The sequence below is a fragment of the Neomonachus schauinslandi genome, chromosome 11, assembly GCF_002201575.2.
Source record: "Neomonachus schauinslandi chromosome 11, ASM220157v2, whole genome shotgun sequence".
NCBI classification, from domain to species: Eukaryota; Metazoa; Chordata; class Mammalia; order Carnivora; family Phocidae; genus Neomonachus; species Neomonachus schauinslandi.
Window position 1 is genome coordinate 54,252,169 of NC_058413.1, and position 22,655 is coordinate 54,274,823.

The 22,655-nt window shown below is 36.2% G+C and overlaps 1 protein-coding gene across 1 annotated transcript in view; it reads right to left on the reverse strand.

The window, feature by feature from the left end:
• PGM2L1 (phosphoglucomutase 2 like 1) overlaps window positions 1-22,655 on the reverse strand; it is a 53,321-nt gene that overhangs the window by 15,860 nt on the left and 14,806 nt on the right. Inside the window, exons 2-5 of the mRNA XM_021704668.1 lie at window positions 16,343-16,510; window positions 12,350-12,456; window positions 11,537-11,621; window positions 7,615-7,698 (exon numbers count right to left, since the gene is read on the reverse strand). Of these exons, the coding sequence (XP_021560343.1) occupies window positions 7,615-7,698; window positions 11,537-11,621; window positions 12,350-12,456; window positions 16,343-16,510 (444 nt within the window). The remainder of the gene's footprint in view (window positions 1-7,614; window positions 7,699-11,536; window positions 11,622-12,349; window positions 12,457-16,342; window positions 16,511-22,655) is intronic.

Genomic DNA, 22,655 nt, shown 5'->3' on the forward strand with positions numbered 1-22,655 from the left:
TTCTCAAACTCAACACCCAAAAAACAAATAAGTCAAAAAATGGGCAGAAGACATCAAAAGACACTTCTCTGAAGAAGACACACAAAACAGACACATGAAAAAATGTTCATCATCATTAGCCATCAGGGAAATTCAAATCAAAACCACATTGAGATACCACCAGTTAGAATGGCAAAAATGGACAGGGAAAGAAACAACAAATGTTGGAGAGGTTGTGGAGAAAGGGGAACCCTCTTACACTGTTGGTGGGAAAGCAAGTTGGTACAGCCACTTTGGAAAACAGTGTGGAGGTTCCTCAAAAAATTAAAAATAGAGCTACCCTATGACCCAGCAATTGCACTCCTGGATATTTACCCCAAAGACACAGATGTAGTGAAAAGAAAGGCCATATACACCCCAATGTTCATAGCAGCAATGTCCGCAATAGCCAAACTGTGGAAAGAGCCAAGATGCCCTTCAACAGATGAATGGATAAAGAAGATGTGGTCCATATATACAATGGAATATTACTCAGCCATCAGAAAGGGTGAATACCCAACTTTTACATCAACATGGATGGGACTGGAGATTATGCTAAGTGAAATAAGTCAAGCAGAGAAAGTCAATTATCATATGGTTTCACTTACTATTGGAACAGCAATGGAGGACATTAGGAGAAGGAAGGTAAAATGAAGGGGGGCAGAAATCGGAGGTAGAGATGAACCATGAGAGACTATGGACTCTGAGAAACAAATAGGGTTTTAGAGGGGAGGGGGGAGGGGGGATTGGTTAGCCCGGTGATGGGTATTAAGGAGGGCACGTACTGCATGGAGCACTGGGTGTTATACGAAAACAATGGATCGTGGATCGCCACATCAAAAACTAATGATGTACTGTATAGTGACTAACATAACATAATAAAATTAAAAAAATTAAAAAAAAATAATAATTGAAAAAATAAAATTAAAATTAAAAAAATGATCATGTATTATTTTCACTTTTAGAAGTATACTTTAATAACAACACAAGTAAAATATATCAGGGCATCATTAATGACAACATATTAATATGCATATGCCATAGTATCCAATCATACTCTTAGATCTATAACTATATACTAAAAATAATCTAAGAAATCATGGATATCCGTAAAATTTGATACTATAAAATTTTAGCATTATAAAGTAGTTCTGCAATAAAGAAGAAATTATTTTTCAGATATAAAGTAGAATATATGTCACACCAGATTAAGTCTGTATCAGGAAAGATAATTGGCATGTTAATTATTACATATACATTTCAGTATATTTGTTTTCAGTACTTAATGAATGAAAATACATTCCATTAAGCTGTCAGTTTGTCAAGTAGCTTGATCAACAAGACATTAGAAACAGTTAACAAAGAAAAGCAAGAAAATGTATTTCTATAATTCATAGGATCTCAAAGTTAGAAGGGACTTTGCTTAGAGAATATCTATAATGACTTCTACCATATATATGACAGGACTACCCTCTTTTGCCTTGTGAATGAAGGAAAGAATAAATTTGAATATGTACTATGTACTAAGCTCTGTGCCAAACAAGATGGTAGACTAGATGACCTGAAAATTCTTACTCTTTATACAAACACCTTAAAATGTTAGCTAATGTCAGAAAAACATTATCTAAAATGCATAGCTTAGTTCATAAGAAGAAAAGGGAAACTCCAGGCAATGGGAAAATAGGAAAACCAGAGTGACATAATGCTGTGAGCTGATGGTGTGACTGCCCAGGGTTTGGGAACTGTCCATTTATCTGGTTTTTGAGTTGTAATGCCCATGTGGAACATAGGAAATTGGGAGATCTGAGACTCCCCCCACCCCCACCCCCGCCATCCGTGGAAAGACAGAATAGAAGTTCTGCCCACTAATTATAGAAAGGTGTTGAGGAAGCATGTCTATTCTTCTGGGGTATTAAAAACTTTCAAATCTGAGGTCTCAGTTAACACAGAAAGTGCTCCCAGTCAATGAAACTCCTGGTTCCTGCAGAAATTAAAAAAACAACCAAAAACTGCTCTGAGTGATGTTCCCACATTCCAAGGCACAATAAAGATTTTATCCATAGGCCCTAAAGGCCTATGAATGAAAATTTATAAAACATGAGAAAAAACGCCTAGCCTTTCTCCTTTCCCATTTCTTCTTGCCTTTGTATATGGATATGATGCCTAGAGGTACAACCATTATACAATGTTCACACTTGAAAGAAAGGCCAAAAAAACTGCAGAGATGAAAGGCCCAACAACACTGAGCTACAGAACCCTGCCAGCAGCCACCTACCTCTGGACTTTATGTGTGAAAAATAAACTCCTATCAGCTTAAACCATTTTTGTGGGTTTTCCAAACCTGTAGCAGAAACAATCCCTATCTGATTTAATAACAGAAAAATCCATGCAACAAAACATACCCATGAACAAACTTTAAAAGAAATATGAAAAGGGGCGCCTGGGTGGCTCAGTTGGTTAGGCATTCCACTCTTGATTTCATTCAGCTCAGGTCATGATCTCAGGGTCGTGAGATCAAGCCCCACCTTGGGCTCCACGCTGGGCATGGAGTCTGTTTAGGATTCTCTCTCTTACGCTCCCTCTGTGCCTCCCTCTCCCCCGCTCTCTCTCTCTAAAAAAAAAAAAAAAATTCTTAAAGGAAATATGAAAGACCTATTAAAAATTATTTAAAATGTTACTGAAGTATGTAATAGAAGTCTTGAAAGAATAGAAAGATACATCCTGTTCATGAATAAAGAGACTCAAAAAATATTATAAAAATATTGAAGCTTCCTAAATTAATCTATAAATGAAATATGATACCAATACAAATGCCAAAATAACTTTTTTTTCCCCAAATGGAAAAAATATCATAATACCGTGCATGGAAAAATATAAATAAAGTCAAAGTCAAATGAGGATATGGGGGGAAAATACCTGCAAAAGAGATGACCAAGAGCTATTTTTTACATATACAGAGTTCCCACAGATCACTAAGAAAAAGAGCAACAACCCAAGAGAAAAATGGACAAAACCTTTTACAGACATCTGAGGAAAGGGAAAACAAGTATCATGCAAATAAATGAAAAGATCCTCAACCTTACTTATAAAACAGGTGCAGATTAAACATAATATTTTCACCTATTTGATTGGCAAAGACCAAAATGATAATATGGAAGGTATGGGATAAAGACCCTCATACACTCTTAGTGAGAGTATCAATTGGTGCAACCACCTTGAATAGAGAGTGACAAATTTTCTTTCATATCTCTTTGACTCAAAAGTTTCACTTCTAGAAATTTATCCTATAGATCAACAGTGCCATAGAAATATAATGTGAGCCACAAATGCAAGCCACTTATGCAATTTTAAATTTTCTAGTAACCACGTTAAAAAAGATAAAAAGAAACAGTTGAAATTAACAGTAGTATACTTCATACAGCCCAATATAGCCAAAATATTATCATTTCAATATGTAATCAATATAAAATTCATTAAATATTTTACATTCTTTTTTCATACTAAGTCTTTGAAATCTGGTGTGTATTTTACGCTTTCAGTACACCTCAATTCAGACTAGTCATATTTTAAATGTTCAATAGCCATAGGTGGCTAGTGGCTAGGATATTGAACAATGCAAATATAAGATGAAAAGAATAAAAGCAACAGCTAACATTTATTGGGCACTAGGCATTTTTCATGCAATATCTCCTTTAATCCTCACTCTCACCCTATAACCTTGGTTCTATTATTATCCCTAGTATGTTGATGAGGAAACTAAAGCACAGAGAAATGAACTTGCACAGGGTCACAAAGCTCTGAGCGGCACAGACAGGTTTTATTTATTTATTTTTAAAGATTTTATTTATTTATTTGAGAGTAAGCAAGCGAGAGAGCACAAGCAGGGGGAGCAGCAAGGGGAGTGGCAGAGGGAGAAGGAGAAGCAAGCTCCCCACTGAGCAGGGAGCCAGATGCAGGGCTTGATCCCAGAACTCTGGGATCATGACCTGAGCCAAAGGCAGACGCTTAACCGAGGCGTCCTACAGATAGGTTTTAAACCCAACCCATAGTCCTAACTACTATTCTGTACTTATTATATAAATCTACTTGCACATATGAACGAAGACATATGTAGAAGAACATTCTTTGTAGCACTGTTTATAAGTAGCAGAAAATCAGAAATAAATGAACTGTTCACCAACAGAGGATTGGTTAAATAAATCAGGATTATGGGGAGGCTGGATGGCTCAGTCGGTTAAATGTCCGACTCTTCATTTCAGCTCAGGTCATGATCTCAGGGTCGTAAGACTGAGCCCCATGTGGGGCTCCACGCTCAGTCTGGAGTCTGCTTGAGATTCTCTCTCTCTCTCCCTCTCTCTCTGCCCCTCCTCCCACCCATGTGTTCTCTCCTTGCTGATCAGGGAGCCTGCTTCTCCCTCTTCCTCTGGTTCCTCTCTGCCCTGCTTGTGTTCTCTCTCTCTCAAATACATATTCTTTAAAAAAGATAAATAAAATAAAATAAATCAGGATTTGTTATATAGATTTTTAAAGATGAATGATCCTATCAATTGATTGATTGAGAGAATGATCTCTAAGATTGTTTCATACTGTTGTGTGAAAAATGCAAGGCGCAGAACACTCCATATAGTACTCCACCATTTATGGAAAAAAAATGTGGGAGTGACAAATAGATATATGATTACAAGTGCTGGGGGGTAACTAAAACCAGAAATAGTATTTGCTTCTGAAATGGGGTACGGGGGGTGGGGAAAGGAATGGGAGAGATACTCTTCACTGTTTATATACTATTTAACTTTTATCCTTTTTACCTTGTGCTTATATTTTAAGGAAAAAAAAAAAAACCTTTGAGGCTTTCCTATGTGACAAATATGTTTACCAGCAATGAACATCAAAACAGACTAAGTCGCTTCACCCATGAGTTTATATTGGAGAACAGGGTTGGAGAAGGTCAAACAAAGAAGTCAATAAAGAAACAATTCATCCTCAAGATAGCAGATAATCAGAAACAGTGATAAGCTCTGTGAAGGAAATAAACAAGATGATGAGAAAGTCACTGAGGAAAGCCACTTCAGATAAGTGGCCTGGGAAGGTCTCTTCAAGGAAATAACATCTGGGCAGGAACCTGAAGGATATAAATAAACAAATCTGCAAGATGAAGGCAAGAGCAATGCAAGCAGAGGCAAAACCATTTACAAAGGCTCAGAGATGGGAGAGGGACTGGAGGACGAAGGAACAGGAAGAAGCGGGAGTGTGATAGAACGCAGTGAGGACAGGAATGAATGAAATGAGGTTGGAGAGGTAGGCAGGAGACAGTCCTGTAAACCCGAAAATGGATTTTAGGAAGAACAATGGGAGCGGGGAAGATACAAGCTAGGATGCTGCATCTCTGACAGAAGATGACAATGCTTTGGAATGGTGGAGGCAGAAGAAGTGAGCAGAAGCAAACACATTCCAACATACCTTTTTTTTTTTTTTTTTTGAAGCTAAATGTGATTTGCTTTGTTTTATTAGAAAAAATACTCAGGCAAGGTCTACAATCATCGGTCAATTAAGAATGACTTACAAGAACATGAGGCAATAAAATAAAAAATACAGGTACAAACTATATATCTGAAACACTTCTATTTGGCAATTTTATAAAAATCAAAATTTTAAAAGAACAAAGGAGATTGCAGATTACTTCGTAGATACAGAATAAAGCAATTGATGAAGTGCTTAAGCAAAAGAAAACAAAAAAAAGTAAAACACACTGCTTTTCTTTTCAAAAATAAAATCACATTTGCTACAGATCAAATGGATAATACCCTTATTAAACAACCATTCCAGAATGTCTTCTAGTAGCAGTGCTTTTATTTGCACTTCATTTAATTTTATATGACTCATTTCATGTATATAGCTCTTTACCCCACTGTTAACGAATAAAGTCTCCCATAATTTTTATTCTTTTAAAAATTTTTGAAGTAAATGAGAAATGACTTATGTATCATGGAACCTTTCCCATTTCCCAACATACCTTTTATTTTATTTTTTTAAAAGATTTTATTTATTTATTTGACAGAGACACAGTGAGAGAGGGAACACAAGCAGCGGGAGTGGGAGAGGGAGAAGCAGGCTTCCCGCTGAGTAGGGAGCCCGACATGGGGCGCAATCCCAGGACCCTGGGACCATGACCTGAGCCGAAGGCAGATGCCCAACGACTGAGCCACCCAGGCGCCCTCCAACATACATTTTAGATGTAGAATTCGTAGAACCTGTTTGTGGGTTAAATGTTAGGAGCAAAGGAAAAGGAGTAATCGAGAATAATTTTTCGTTTTTGTTTGGGTGGGTGGTAGTGCCAATTTACAGAGACCAGGAAGAATGGGGGAGGAACACATTGGGGTGTGTATGTGAGAGGCTGTGGGGGAATTAAGATCGCTATTCTAGAGACAGTAGTTCTGAAATGTCTGTTAGACATCCCAATGGATATCAAGTAGACACAGCTGGATTTAGGAGTCTGATCTGATGCTCAGAGGAGAGATCTGGGTTGTCAGCTCTCTTTGACAGTCAACTTCTCCTTCCCTGCAATTCTCTTTTTCTCCCTTTGGTTTTGATGGCACTGATCTCTCCTGGTCTTTCTCCTATCTCCAGCACTTCTTCTTTCTCCCTTGCCTTAAAGTTGATATTCCATAGCAATCCCTTTTGGGCTTGTTTTTTACTATCTACTATCTATCTTATCTGATAGATAAGCCACTTATCTGAGTAAAAGACTTCCAAATACCCTTACATGTTCTAATATATATGATGGCCCCCAAATCTGTAACTTCAGCTTAGATTTCTCCCCCAGGCAACAGATCTATATATCCAGTTGCCTACAGGGTGTTGCTACCTGGTTGACCCACAAATACCTCAAACTTAGTATGTCCCAAACTGAATAATCGTTTCTTCTTTGCCTCTGTGCATGGTAACACTACCAATTTAGCTAGCCAGGGCCCAAATCTTAAATTAGTATTAAATATTCTTTTCCCTAGTAAAACAGAGCTCAGTGTACCTGAAAGACCTTCCATACAAGAAGAAAAACAAATAAAAGGCCACGCACTCATCACCCAGGAGCTCCAAACACCGGCTCAATAATGTGCTGTATCCTCTGTTTGCCATTTTTCACCCTTCTCCACCCTGCTTTCTGCCATGGATGCTGACACATCACATGGATCCTATGGCCGATGGGGCATCCCAGTAGAAGACTGGAGGGAAAGGAGAGTAAGATCAAGGTACTGTTCCTCTGGCTCTCCTCCTGCAAACTCTCATTCTTTAAGTTCACAGTACAATATGATTTTGTTTCTAAAATGGTAGATAGGGTGAATTTGGGGATAGGATAGGGAAATCAAGGGCAGGAAGATGCTAGAAGCAAAAAGACCACTGAAGAGATTTTCATAGTGTCCATGTTGAGAAGTAATAAGGGTCATTAGGGAAACATCCTTTGAGGGCTGGCTTTCATGTTTTTATCTGCCTGTCCCCCACATCTAAGCCTGCTCCTCAGCGATGAGAATATACTAAGCACATATTATTTAAAAAAATAAGAACTGTGAAATAAGCAAAGATCAGGAGTCTAAGGTTTACCTTGTATCCATTATCTTCTTTGCGGTTGTGAGAAGCAGTAATCATCACACCTGCAACTGCTTTGAGCTCCTGGACTGCATATGGCTGAAAAAAACAGTAACACCATAATTCCATTTTGCTCTCCAGCTACTTACACATTTGACATAAGAATAACCTGAGTAAATAACAGGAGAAGACATTAAGACATAAAGAGCCTAAAACTTCAACAATCAACTCCAGATACACTGGGTACGATATAGCTAAAGCCATCTAACTGTTAGGTCACCAATAGCCACCTAACTGATAGACTGAATGGCTTTTTCCTCCTAGTCTAATTTACCTTAGTCCTATAAACTTTTCTTTTTCTTTTGTTTATTTAACAGATATTTAAGGAACACTTACTATATGCCAGACTCTAGAAATATGAGTGATGAATATAATCTTAAAAATGTTAGTGTTGGAAGTTAATTTAGGAATCATCTAATCCATCATATTTTACACATTATAAAATCGTAAGGGAGAAGATTCAAGGGTAGAACAACATAGTCTACTGACTTCCAATTTGAAGATCTTTATATATACTCCATGACCTTTATAACATAATAGGTCAAGTCACCACCTTCTCTTCCAAAATTAATTTCCAGGTTGGATTTACCTTTTTCTCTGTAGTAGCTATTATTTGTCAGCCTAGGATATACCCCCTACCCTTCTACCATCACTTCTGATTTCTCTTCTCCTGGCCATAGGGAACAAAAGATCCAGGTCTGATCAGAGTAACTTATTCCCTTGATGATATGATTCAGAGACTGGCTCATAACCACCCAAGCCTGGTCAGAGTCCTTCCCCAAGATGTTTCTTCCGCAGCTAGTCAAAGAGAATTGCTAAGGAGGACCACTAAAAATATCTTCCCTACATACTAGAGCAAATCTACCTGTAATGAGAGAGGAAGGCCAACACACAGGAATTGATGGTAGTTGAAGGTGGCAACCCAATGGCAGAATCCTACAGACATGGTCTAGATTCCTGGAACCTCTCTGTTTTCTGTCATTCATTAGAGCTAATTGCTTAGTGATTCCTTCAATTCTTTGAGCCACTCAACACATTTCCAATGAATCACTAGAATGGTTTATAGAGATATTATCTATTCCTCAAACATTTGAGAAAACTTGCCTATAAAATTATTTGTACCTGCCATTTTTAATTTGAGAAGATTAAAAAAAAAAATACCAGTTGAATTTATTTAATGATTACAGGTCTCTTCAGGTTTTCTATTTCTTATCAGTTTCGATGTATCAATTATTCTAGGAAATTGGCCATTTCATCTCAGCTTTCACATTTATTTGCATTATGTTCAGAATACTGTGGTTTTCTTAATCTCTACTGTATGTATTATGCTCCCTTTTAATTTGTCTTACCTTTTTTTCTTGAGCATCCTTGCCAAAGGTTTGTCTATTTTTATTAGTCTCTTCAGTGAGTCAACTTCTGCTTTTAGTCATACCCTGTTTTTAAAATTTTTCTATTTAATTGATTTTTTCCTCAGACCTTCACTATTTTCTTTTACTTTATTTAGATTTAGTCTATTTTGATTATAACATACTAAGCTCGTTATTTTTTCATCTTCCCTTTTTCTAATATGTTAAGGCTATATATTTCCCTTGAAGTAGGGCTTTAGTTATAGTCTATAATTTTTGCTATTTATTATTTTCACTGTGGCTCAGTTTCAAATACAGGTAGTCCTTGCTTTGCAGTTCCAATACACATGAATTTCTGATACCATATTTTAGTTAAATAACACCCAACAACACAGTCTTCCAACAACACATTCAAATTTCAGTTACCATGGTATATTAACTGTGAGAAACTGTATCAAGTGCAAACTTGCTACCTCTTCAGTCCACAAATATGTATGTATATAAGAGATCCATCATGATCGGTGACCAATCATGTCACTCTGTTAAAGTCTGCCAGTGATCTGTGCATCTGTTATCAGCTCTCAACAGACAGCAAAGCATGTAGTTGTGTTGCCTCCTTAACTCCTGGTGATAAATCCATGGGATAGTTTGCAAAAATGGATAACTGAAAGACGGAACTGGCCAAAAAAGATGACAGTGTAGAAAAGGAACAAAAAGTGACAACAATGGAAGGGAAATTTGAATCAAACATAAATGGAATTACAGAAAAACATAGCTGGGAATGTTGACATAGCTGTCATTCAAGAGACTCTAGATGTGCACCCAGATGAGCTTAGTGTAGGTGAACATATGGATATAAATGAGGAATGTGGTTGGGATGAAAAGGATGAAGATGTCCCAGGGGAAGTGATATTGGCAAAAAAATTTCACATTAAGGAACTCTCAGAGAAAAATCGTAACATTGAAAGTACAGTGGATAAAATATGGGAAGCTGATCCAAACTTATAAGGGAATGTGACAATTCACCAAGACATAGAAAGGATGCTCACTCATATTAAGTTATAAAACAAAAAGCACATACTGTTTATACTTTTTTTTTGTTATAAAGGTATCCTTTCTTTTCTTTTTTTTTTTTTTTAAAGATTTTATTTATTTATTTGACAGAGAGAGAGACAGCGAGAGCAGGAACACAAGCAGGGGGAGTGGGAGAGGGAGAAGCAGGCTTCCCGCTGAGCAGGGAGCCCAATGTGGGACTCGATCCCAGGACCCTGGGATCATGACCTGAGCCGAAGGCAGACGCTTAACAACTGAGCCACCCAGGCACCCCTCTTTTTTTTTTTTTTTAAGATTTTTATTTATTTATTTGACAGAGAGAAACACAGCAAGAGAGGGAACACAAGCAGGGGGAGTGGGAGAGGGAGAAGCAGTGAGCAGGGAGCCCGATGTGGGGCTCGATCCCAGGACCCTGGGATCATGACCCGAGCCGAAGGCAGACGCTTAACGACTGAGCCACCCAGGTGCCCCAAAGGTATACTTTCTCTATCTATCTATCTATCTATCTATCTATCTATCTATCTATCTATCTATCTATCTATCTATGTAATTTCTACACCCAACATGGGGCTCAAACTTACAACCCCAAGATCAAGAGTCATATGCTCTTCCAACTGAGCCAGCTAGATGCCCCTGTCCTGTTCATACTCTTGATAAAGTTTTTACCAAGAAATAAAACACTTTATTCTCAATGTTTTTAATGTTTTAATTATAGTGTACTAAATAAGTATTAATTTTACTATTTTTTTCTTTCCCTTAGACATTTTAAACCAAGAATAGGGTATTCTTAATGTTTTGACAAAAAACTTTAAAGTTCACAGAACAGTTGTAATTTTCCCATTGATTATTAAGGATCACTGTGCATGGTTTCAGCTTATAGTTATCTTTACAGTCCAACAATACCATGCAAAGCAAGGACTGCCTGTAGTTTCTAATCTTCATTATTATATCTTCCTTAATCCAGGAATTACTTATATTTTAAAAATTCCAAACATACGGGGTTTTGTGAGTTTCTTATCTCTGATCTCATTGCATTGAGGTCCAGGACCATGGTTTGACAAGCAGTTCTCTGGTATTTACGGAAATTTCCTTTTTGACCCTGCTTGATAAGAATGAATATCCTACTGAATGCAGTATCTTCACGCACACCCCCCACTCAGATCAAGCATGCTAATAGTATGTTCAAATCTCTCCTTAGCCATTTTTATCTGCTTGATAAGCCAGTTTCTGAAAGAAGAGTATTAAAATATCAGACCATGACTGTGGACTTGTCATCTTGTTATAGATTAAAATCTTTGGTGGGTCAACACATGCTTGTTGAATGAAAATAAACTCAGAGCAAAATTTGTTTTCCTTCCTTTCGTCCTTCCTATCACTTAATATAGAACTATAAGCATGACAAAGATTTGAATCCCAGTTGAATTAAGAAATCTTTTTAAGAGCAACAAACTGTACAATCAATAACATGTCACACTTACTACAAAAGGTGTAGGAACATATTTTGAAAAAAGGTACACAGGAACATCTTTGGCCAGTAAGACTGCAGCAGTGAGTTTAGCAAGTCTAAAAAAAAAAAAAAAGAGAGAGACAGAGATTTTACTTAGTCCTTAGCTTACCATACATTTTAAAACCCAACCCTCCACAAAATAAATGTTTCATATTATAATTGTTCTGAATATGTAGTAGCCTAATACAGCCAATTCTTAAAATCACTGGTTATTTAGGCTTCATGCTCCAACTTAAAAATGTGAAATAAGATTTTTTTAAAAAGGAACTTAATAAGAAATAGAACTGATATTTTAATTTCTTCCTTTTTCCTCCTCCTTTACTAAGAAATAAAACCCGCAAAAGGCAAAAAGAATGGAGTAAAGTGAAATAAGAGACTTTGATCAACAAAAATGCATAATTAAACCCTGAAAAAAAAGTATCACTATCTCATGATTACCTATGTATGAAAATACCCTAAAACTAATTAAATGTGAGTATAATGAAAGAATACAAGCTATACAATCACTCCTACCCAATACGTTGGCCAAAATATTAAAAATCATAACATAAACTATGATGTCATTCTAAATACTAACCCTAAATATTTAAAAATTTTAATCCTGCCTGTAAGAGCTAAAGGTTATAATACAACCTTTAAAATGCTTCTAGTCCAGCTCTAAAATAAACATTAGCATGTGATCACATTTCTATTTGACAGTTTCCTGTTTCAGAAAGCTTACTACTAATTTTTTTTAAGGTTTTATTCCAACCCAACTTAATCTCTCAAACAATTCACACTGTACCTCTGGCTGCTGCAGCTGCTAGTTACTTGACCCCGGGTGTCATACCCAACAACAAAGCCTCTCTGCTTGAAGTCTGAGAAACATCTTTCAAGGTATTTGTACATTCCCTGAAGCAGATAAACACAAAAGATTAGTTCCTGACTAATACCTGCATTTTCCACAACTTAAAATCTATTATTTTTTATGTGTAGTGTGCAGCTAATCGGCTCAAAGGGAACTGGCTTCCGCCTTTATGCTCATGTTTACCAGTGTGGGAACAATACTGTTCAATCCTCAGATGTGAGATGACAAACATTTATTTCCTCCAGTTTCAGACACATTTAATACCACAGAAATATCAATTAAGTAACTGTGAAAGCCAATATAATACATAAAACGTTAGGGAAAAAAGAGGGGACAAGAGAGTCAGTATGCTAAAAACAAATTGTTAGAAGAACCAAAAGAAATCTTGCCTTAAGGCTGTAGACAACAGAATTTTGACCATTTTAGGTCCTGCTAAATCATAACACTGAAGCCAACCAAAAGATTTGACCTGTTTATGACACAAACATTTTTAATCAGCAACATAAACTTTCTTTTTTTTTTTTTTTAGATTTTATTTATTTATTTGACAGAGAAAGACACAGCGAGAGAGGGAACACAAACGGGGAGTGGGAGAGGGAGAAGCAGACTCCCTGCCGAGCAGGGAGTCCGATGCGGGACTCGATCCTGGGACTCCAGGATCATGACCTGAGCCGAAGGCAGTCGCTTAACCAACTGAGCCACCCAGGCGCCCACAACATAAACTTTCATTAGAACATTTCTTTCTGTCCTTCCTTCCTTCCTTCCTTCTTTAAAGATTTTAAGTAACCTCTACACCCAACATGGGGCCGGAACTCCCAACCCCAAGATCAAGAGTGCACGTTCTACCGACTTAGCCAGCCAGGCATCCCATTAGAACATTTCTTTCTTTTTTTTTTTTTTTTAAGATTTTATTTATTTATTTGTCAGAGAGAAAGAGAGCGAGCGAGCACAAGCAGGTTCCCCACTGAGCAGGGAGCCCGACGCGGGACTCAATCTCAGGGTCCTGGGATCATGACCTGAGCTGAAGGCAGATGCTCAACTGACTGAGCCACCCAGGCATCCCACCCATTAGAACATTTCTATAGATGGCTGATCCCATTTGTAATTCCTTAGTTTTAAAATCTCACAGAAAGAAAATTTCATGAACTAGGAAAATTTGCAGTCAATGGTGACAAAAAAAGAAATGAAGTATTTAATATTGAAATCATCACAAAAATAAACTAGAACCATTTAAGTATCCTATGAATGATTCGCTAACTTTAATAAATGCTTTTATCTCTAAAAATAACACTTCAGGGCGCCTGGGTGGCTCAGTTGGTTGAGCGGCTGCCTTCGGCTCAGGTCATGATCCTGGAGTCCCTGGATCGAGTCCCGCATCGGGCTCCCTGCTCGGCGGGGAGTCTGCTTCTCCCTCTGACCCTCCTCCCTCTCATGCTCTCTGTCTCTCATTCTCTCTGTCTCAAATAAATAAATAAAATCTTAAAAAAAAAAAATAAAAAAATAAAAAAATAAAAATAACACTTCATACTGTAATAGTGCTTTAAAACCACTTTCACAAATGTTGCCACATTTAATCCTTACAACCCTGAAAAGAAAAATGATACTTTTTCTATTTTTGTCTGTCCTTCAACATCTTTTCAAAAAAAGAGTAGCATAAGATTGAAGCTCCACTTAATGACTTGCCCAAGGCCATTCATTCAACTAAAACTAAGTTACTCTAATTTATTGAAGACCTACTGTATGTCAGGCACTGCTAAGACACTATGTGGCAGCACCAGATGAGGCCCTAGTGACTTTCGGACCCCTCTTTCATGGCTCTTTCAAATATAATTGTTCTTTCCAACCTGCTCCTGAAAGAGAACTTCAACCACCTCCATTTTGGCCTTCATCTGTACTATCTAAGCTCTTCTTTCCAGCCTATCTCTTAAATCAGGCAAAAGACCCGGTTGGCAAAGCATCCTGTGATGGGAACCAAAACTACCTACCCCTCCAATAATGTCAGCAAGACCCTTCATGAGGGACCCCAGGACAATGACTAACCTGACCTTTATTGCCGACCTGCACATACCCACTACTTTTGTCCTACACTTTCCTTATATAAACTTAGAAGTTTTTTTGGGCACTTTGGAGACAGTCTTTGAGTTTTTTTTTTTTTAATTTTATTTATTTATTCATGAGAGAGAGAGAGAGAGAGAGAGGCAGAGGGAGAAGCAGGCTCCCAAGGAGCAGGGAGCCCGATGCGGGACTCGATCCCAGGACCCTGAGATCATGACCTGAGCCAAAGGCAGACGCTTAACCATCTGAGCCACCCAGGTGCCCGACAGTCTTTGAGATGTTAAGTCCACTGTCTTCCCGATGTTGGCCTCACTGAAATAAATTCCTTTCTTGTTTCACCGCCACTGTTTCTCTGCCTTTGGATTTTGTCAGCAGCAAGTGGCCGAACTTGGGCTGCTTAGGATCTCCAGTCAGGTGCTCTTGCACCTCTGTACTCTGGTTATGAGCTCCCTATGCGTGTGTGTGTGTGTGTGTGCGAGTGTGGGTATGTGCACGTGCACACATGCTTAAGATAGCCCACATTGGTCAGTTTCACCAATTTATTTGTTTCTAAAGATGATGCTGTCCTAAAATCTCACAGAACTTGCTACTATTATCTGGTATAAAAATCTACCTTATCTTATCCCCGTGTACTAGATTCTGAAAAGGGCTAGGGCTTAAGAATCAGATTCCATTAGGCTTTTCCTCTTCACACAATGGAATCTCAACTCCAGTAACAATTTACATTTCCATAGAAATTGACTTTCAAACACCTCCTCCAATCCTTTTTGTAAAGTCAAGGAATCTTCCTTTAAAATGAAAACTTACAAGGAAACGACGAATTTATTAAAAAGAGTGACCTGATGCATCTCTGGATGAGGAAAAGAAAGGGGGCAGGGGTACAGAAGTGGCAGGTATCCTACCTATTCAGTCATCTTGTTGTCCCTTTTTCCCCATCCCCTGCATTAGCCTTTGCCTTTAGAGAATTCCCTCAGAACAAGGCTAAGGATGATTTACTGTTTGGCAGTATTGATTAGAATTATATCTACTGAGCAATTCTCTAGTCCAGAACTATTTTTAGTATATGCTAAATGCATTTTAGCCTCAAAGTATAGTTCTCCTTGAATCAGTGGGAATGATTCACTAGAAAAAGAAGTAATCTGTGTCTAAGAGAAATAAATTGTATCATATCATACACTGTCTTAAAGAACTCTCATGGACTATAGGAAACAAACAGAGGGTTGCTAGAGGAGAGATGGGTCGGGGGGGCAGGTAACTGGGTGATGGGCATTAAAGAAGGCATGTGATGAGCCCTGGGTGTTATATGCAACTGATGAATTACTGAACTCTACATCTGAAACTAAGGATGTACTCTATGTTGACTAGTTGAATTTAAATTAAAAAAAAAGAACTCTCATGGATATGAACACTGTCTTAAAGAACTCTTGTGCATATGGAAAACCACATCAAAGAGAAATATTTTCAACTACATTTTCCAAATACTCTGGTTAACCTTTATCAATGGCCATATACCAAAATGAATAATTCTCTTTTTTCTAAGTTTGTTTTTTGTATTAATTGGAAATGTCAATATCCATTTCCTGATTTCAAACACAAAGGAACATTGTCAAGAGTTTGACAATGGTCACCAAAAGGACTCTTAATCAGAAAGTTAGTCTATAACCTTGAAGATACACAAATGACTTCTAAGATAAATCTTGTGCAAGACCAAAGGTCAGCATTTATTCTACATTTTTTATTTACAAGAAAGTACCTTCCTAGATACAAAGTTTGGGTTTTGTTGTTGTTGTTTTTTTTTAGAAAGGCACAACCTAATTTAGAAAGCCAAAAAATAGTGTGATAAAAAGTATACATATAGTACTTTGTAATACTTACCTGTGTTGACTGTATTACTGTAAGGTCATTAATATAGCAAAATCCTGCCCCCATAGCAGAACGAAGTCCTGCAGTCCCAAAAGTCATTCGGCAACAAAGACGATCTCGCAGCTCCTTGTTCATCCCATTCCGTAACAGATTTTCAATCTGCTCTTTTGTTTTGGGATTCTATAAAAAAGTATTAAGACTTAATCAGGATCACAAGCAGGGTCCTAATATGAAGCCCTTCTGAGGAGCCAGTAAGTATTACGCATATATCACAAGGTTCTAGACACACTATAAATTCCACAGTGCTACTGATCAATATTAGTATGTATAATAAAACAATACTGGCCATTTACTGAGTCCCCCAAGGAGTCAGGCCCTTACTGGAGTCCATTTACATAGCTCTAATTGTCATAGCATATTTTGTAACAATATTCAAGAATTTTTTTTAACAAATTGATAAACTTAAGAGCAATGGATCCAAAACAAGCCTCTTAGTCAAAAAAGAACATTAATTAGAGTCTATATTAAGTTTTAAAAGAAATATGGAAGCTATTGGGCAAAAGCCATCAACACATGCTGACCAACTACTTCCTAAATTTCTGTGATTCAAAGTGACCAGATAAGCCTTCCTGCTCTTTAAAGTCACAGAAAACCACGTGACCATAAAATGGTCTTAGATATTAAATGTGGACTTAGCTAAAAATGAGAATGAAAATTCAGTCCAAACTTGGCTTGCCAAGCAGGACACACCAACACCTATATTTTAAGATTCTCTGTTTCATTATCACATCTTTTACCTTATTTTCATAAAGCTCAAGGATGCCCCTGGCTGAAATAGTACTTCACAAACAATTAACAAACTTCAAATAGAAATGCAATAAAAATTAGAATAAAACTTGAATGGAATTTTCCAGTATTTTCTTTTCAAGAGTAAGAATCAAATATTACGAAAATAAAGTGAACCACAACTTCTCCCTTCCATTATATATATATAGTATAGATTTAGTCCATACTAAGAGCTTAGATCTTCTACATCTATAGCCTATACAATGATAATGAATATTCAGAATGATAAACCAAGGCACCTACAAGGTGTTAAATATTAGAGTATATTTGTACTTGCAAAGAAATAAAAACGTATTAATATATATTTAAACAAAAAGGTTTTCTGGTTATAGTGGAATTAAAGTAACCAGAGTACATGCCACAAACTAATGAGAAGCCATGGAAATTCTGATTAACTGAAATTGTAATCTGCTAAAAATGGATAGAGTGTAAAAAAATATATATATATACACACATATATATGCCATATACATATATAAAATATACATATAAAACCTTGACTCAAGGAATCTCTTATAAATGGCACACACTAACAAATACATAGGCTACATAAAAATATGAATAGCTCTTTTTAAAAAAAGATTTTATTTATGTGAGAGAAAGAGAGCCATGTGCACGAGTGGGGGAGGGGCAGAGGGAAAGAGAGAAGCAGACTCCCCACTGAGCAGGGAGCCCCACACAGAGCTCCATTCCAGGACCCTGGGATCATGACCTGAGCAGAAGGCAGATGCTGAACCAAGTGAGCCACCCAGGTGCCCCAAAATATGAATAGCTATTAAGAGAAGAATCTAAACAATAAGATGACCTGGGCTACTATATATTATTCTAATGTCTAAGATACCACCAGATTTGATACAGAGGTCAAAGAGACTAGAAGAGGGCTAACATTTAAAAACAAGTATAAGAATGGCAAAAATTGAAGACTAAAAAAACCTCCATTCTGTAGAGGGTACATGGCAGTGTCATATAGTTAGTGACACTGAAATTGGGATAGTCCTGGGGCACCTGGCTGGCTTAGTCAGAAGAGCATGCGACTCTTGATCTCGGGGTCATGAGTTTGAGACCCACACTGGATGTAGAGATTACTAAAATTAAATAAATAAATTTTATTTAAAAAAAAGAAATTGGGATAGTCTTTTTAGAGTTTCAGCCACTATGAAAATTTAAACTGCATATGTCTTTTGGCCCATAAATTTCTCTGTCCACAGCAATATCTTCACCCAAACAAAAAAAGATTTATTCATACAAGAATGTTGATTGCAGCATTTTACTGGTAGTAGTATTATCACCATTGTATTGATAAAGAACCTAAGATTTAGAAGGGAGCCTAGTAACACAGAGCTAATATTAGAGGTCTAGACACGATTTGAATCCAGGTTGGTCTGGCTCTAAATCCTATACCATCTCACTACAAACAACAAAATAATTATGTAGGGCAGGCTAATAATGCTTCTAATAATAAACTCCAACTGTAAAGTAAAACATTATTCCTTTTGATTACAGCTAAATAAAAATGATCTACCAGACATGAATACTATTAGGTTACTGAGTACTTCCTAATGTTTAACTGTAGAGCTAGTAGAGTAGGACCTAAAAATTCCATTCTCTGTTATAAACATCACAGCTAGTCCTAACCTAATTCCTGGTTCTGAAAAAGCCTATAAATTAGAGAAAAACAAAAATGGATTAAGAATCATGATGCATTAGACATAAGTATATTTTTATGGTAAACAATGTTAAGTGATTATAGTGACAGGCATTTGAAATCTACTTTAAACTTAGATTTCTCCACTATTTTATAGGTAGACATTAAATTAGATATTGATGTCACAAATGTTTTAAAATATACCTAAAGGGCTATCTATGTAGCCATGATTACCATATATTTTCCATTTAGATGAAATTGAATTTGTATTTTGTTGTTAAAACCTTCAAATGACTATGATTTTTATAAGCTATCATATATGAAGATTCTAAAGAACTACAAATTATTTTTTAAATACTATTTCCACATAGAACTCAGATATATTAAATGAAAAGCAGAAGCATATATAATGTGTTTTAATTTGTGTAAAAAGAGGCATGTGTATACTTATATCATTCCAGAAATTATCCTTGCAAATATGAGAGACTAAAAATAGTGATTATCTCTGATGGGGAAACCAGGAGTGAGGTCTGAGGTAGAAAAGTGACTTATTTTTATTGTACAGCCTTGGTACTGTTTGGATATTTTATGGATGTATTACTTATTTTATGGTAAAAATTAGGTAAATATCTATGATGGCTGAGAAAAACTATTATTTGTGTGTCTACATGAATACTTTTTACTTCACAAATTGTTCTTTTTAGAACAGCACTCACAGAAGGCTATTAATAAAACATATATTGGAGCTTTCTCAAATACCAATTATTGTTCACTTAATAAATGTGCTCTCTTCAAAAAAAAACAAAAGAAAACAAAAAACAAAATAAACGTGCTCTCTTATTTACAATGCACTCATTACTTGAGGATAGGAGCAGCCTAATCAGCCAAAAAAGAAATAACTGGTTCAACTGGTGTCAACTATAAAGAAAGCACCTCTAAAATTATACTGTAAGTCTGTGGAGAAGTTATATGATTTACATACTTTTTGGTAATGCACTTATTGATCTACTATATAAAATGAAAATTAATTATTTAGAAAGTAAATGCTTTCAATCTGAACTAAATTTGCTCTTAACTAGTATACTTTAGAATCCTAATAATTTTATTACCCCAAAAAAGTAATCCTGCAGAAAATCCAAAAAGATTTTAGTGACTGCTAGCATTTTCTATACTTCATCAGGAATAAAGCTGATTGTTTAGTAGGAAATCAGTAAGCTAAAGATACAGAATTAAAGCCATGCATTATTTTCAAATTTTACCTGTTTACCCAAAATTTTCCTTTAGGTTCTAATCCTATGGATTGCTGCAACTTTATATGGCTGAAATGAAGAAAAGAAAGTGTCTTCTTACCTAATACTCTGTAGAGTTCTGTTTTTTCCATAGTGTAGGTCCATAAGGTCCAAATTCAAAGAAAACATGAAAGAACTGATTTACCAAAAAAACCCCAAAAAACCCCAAAAAAACTTCTAACAAACTTCTACAAACTCTCATAAATGTGAATAAAGCTATATACCAGACCAAACTCACTCCAACTCTGCCTGCATGAAATGAAAGTACTAGTACTCACTTACGAAGGATTATTTTGGACTCACCCAAGCTTTTCTGAACCTATTCAGTTCATAATTAGGGGGTTTCTGTATTATTTATGTGTAATAAATGTAAATGTATATAAAAGTATGTGAAAGTAATTAATCATCATTTTATAAAACAAATCAAGTTTGTCAATGAAGAATTCACCTATAAATCTTCTTTCCTACTTCTTTTATAAACCTAATATTTGTATAATTTTTATACAACTTGAATCTACTCTATTAATATTCTAGTACTAAACCTAACAGCATAAAAACAATTTAAAATGTGACCTTCATTGTTTAGAAGATTAGACCAGATCTAAAAGAACATAATATATATTCACAATCCAAATCCTAATATTGTTATATATCTAAAGATGAGGCAATATACAAAACTGACTTTTTAGTGGCTCAAATATATCTAAAATTGCCAAGCTGCAAACATTTTAAAATGTTACTGACAGAGGCTGGTGTCTAAACAATAAATACCAGTTTTATATAACTACAGAGAAAAAAATATTTAAGTTTTTTTCTAAACAGAAGTTAAAATAGGAAACGGCAGTCTGAAAATCTGAAGGGTAAACATTTACTTCTGAGGGTCAGCCAGCTTGAAGAGCCAAATCTAGAGACCTGAAGCAGAACATGTTTTCCCAACCAGATGCTTCCTTACTGAGTCCAAAATATACTCCTGCTGACCAATAATTTTTTCCCATTAAAGGGTCTTTGTGTAATTACAAATTTTATTTCTCAATCTTTTTCATACAGAAGTATAGTTGACATACAACACTGTATTAGTTTTAAGTAAAAACAGTGATTTGATAATTCAATAGATTACACAATACTCACTATGATAAATGTAGTTATACCATCTGTCACCGTATGTTAATACAATACAATATTATTGACTATATTCCCTATGCTGTACTCCTCATCTCCATGACTTGTTTATTTTATAACTGGAAGTTTGTATTTCTCAATCCCTTTTGCCTATTTTGCACATGCCTCCACCCCACTCCCCTCTGGCAACCACCAGTTTGTTCTCTGTATTTATGAGTCTGTTCCTGGTTTTTGTTTGTTCATTTGTTTTGTCTTTTAGATTCCACATATAGGTAAAATAATTTCTCATTTTAAAAAAATTTATAGAAATAGCATAAATTAAATTGGCTTAGATAAATTTGAATGACTATTCTTGTCATATAAAATGAGATTTCTTTAGTAATAATGGCTTAATAAAATTTGAGAAATAACCACTTAATGAATATAAGAATCATATCCAGGAAATAAAGATTCTAACTACTCAAAAAGCAGAAAATACAATTCCAAATATAATATATTATCATTTAAGTATAATACTAAATATACCAAAATTAGTGTGAAAGATGAAAATATTGCTGTGTTTTTTTTAAAGATTTTATCCATTTATTTGTCAGAGAGAGAAAGCAAGCAAGCACAAGCAGGGGGAGTAGCAGGCAGAGGGAGAAGCAGGCTCACTGCCAAGCAAGGAGCCCAATGTGGGACTCCATCCTAAGGGATCATGACCCGAGCCGAACGCAGATGCCCAACCAACTGAGCTACCCAGGCATCCCAAAATACTATTTTATTTCAAAACTTAAGATTACATAGACAGTCTTTTTTTTTTTAAGATTTTATTTATTTGACAGAGAGAGCACAAGCAGAGGGAGAGAGACGGAGAACAGGCTCCCTGCTGAGCAAGGAGCCCGATGTGGGACTCGATCCCAGAAACCTGGGATCATGACCCGGGCCGAAGGCAGCCACTTGACCGACTGAGCCACCCAGGTGTCCCCAGTCTTTTTTTTTTTTTAACAAAGCACACACATTGAGCCGAATTTTACTGTTCAATAATATAGTCATACTCAAGTATCTATTAAGCTTTAAACAAACAATATTTCTCATATAAGGCAGTCAAAATACATTTCAAGTGTTTGCTGTTTTTCTCTAGGTATTTTGACACATACTTTTCTTGACTAAAAAACAAAATAATGTCTTAATTAAAAAAAAAACAAAACAGAAAAAACACCATCTCAGATGCAGAGAAAGCATTTGAAAAATTCAACACCCAATAATTATTTTTATATTTCTCAGTATTTTTTTTTTTTTTTTATTTGAGACAGAGAGAATGAGAGACAGAGAGCATGAGAGGGAGGAGGGTCAGAGGGAGAAGCAGACTCCCTGCCGAGCAGGGAGCCCAGTGCGGGACTCGATCCCGGGACTCCAGGATCATGACCTGAGCCAAAGGCAGTCG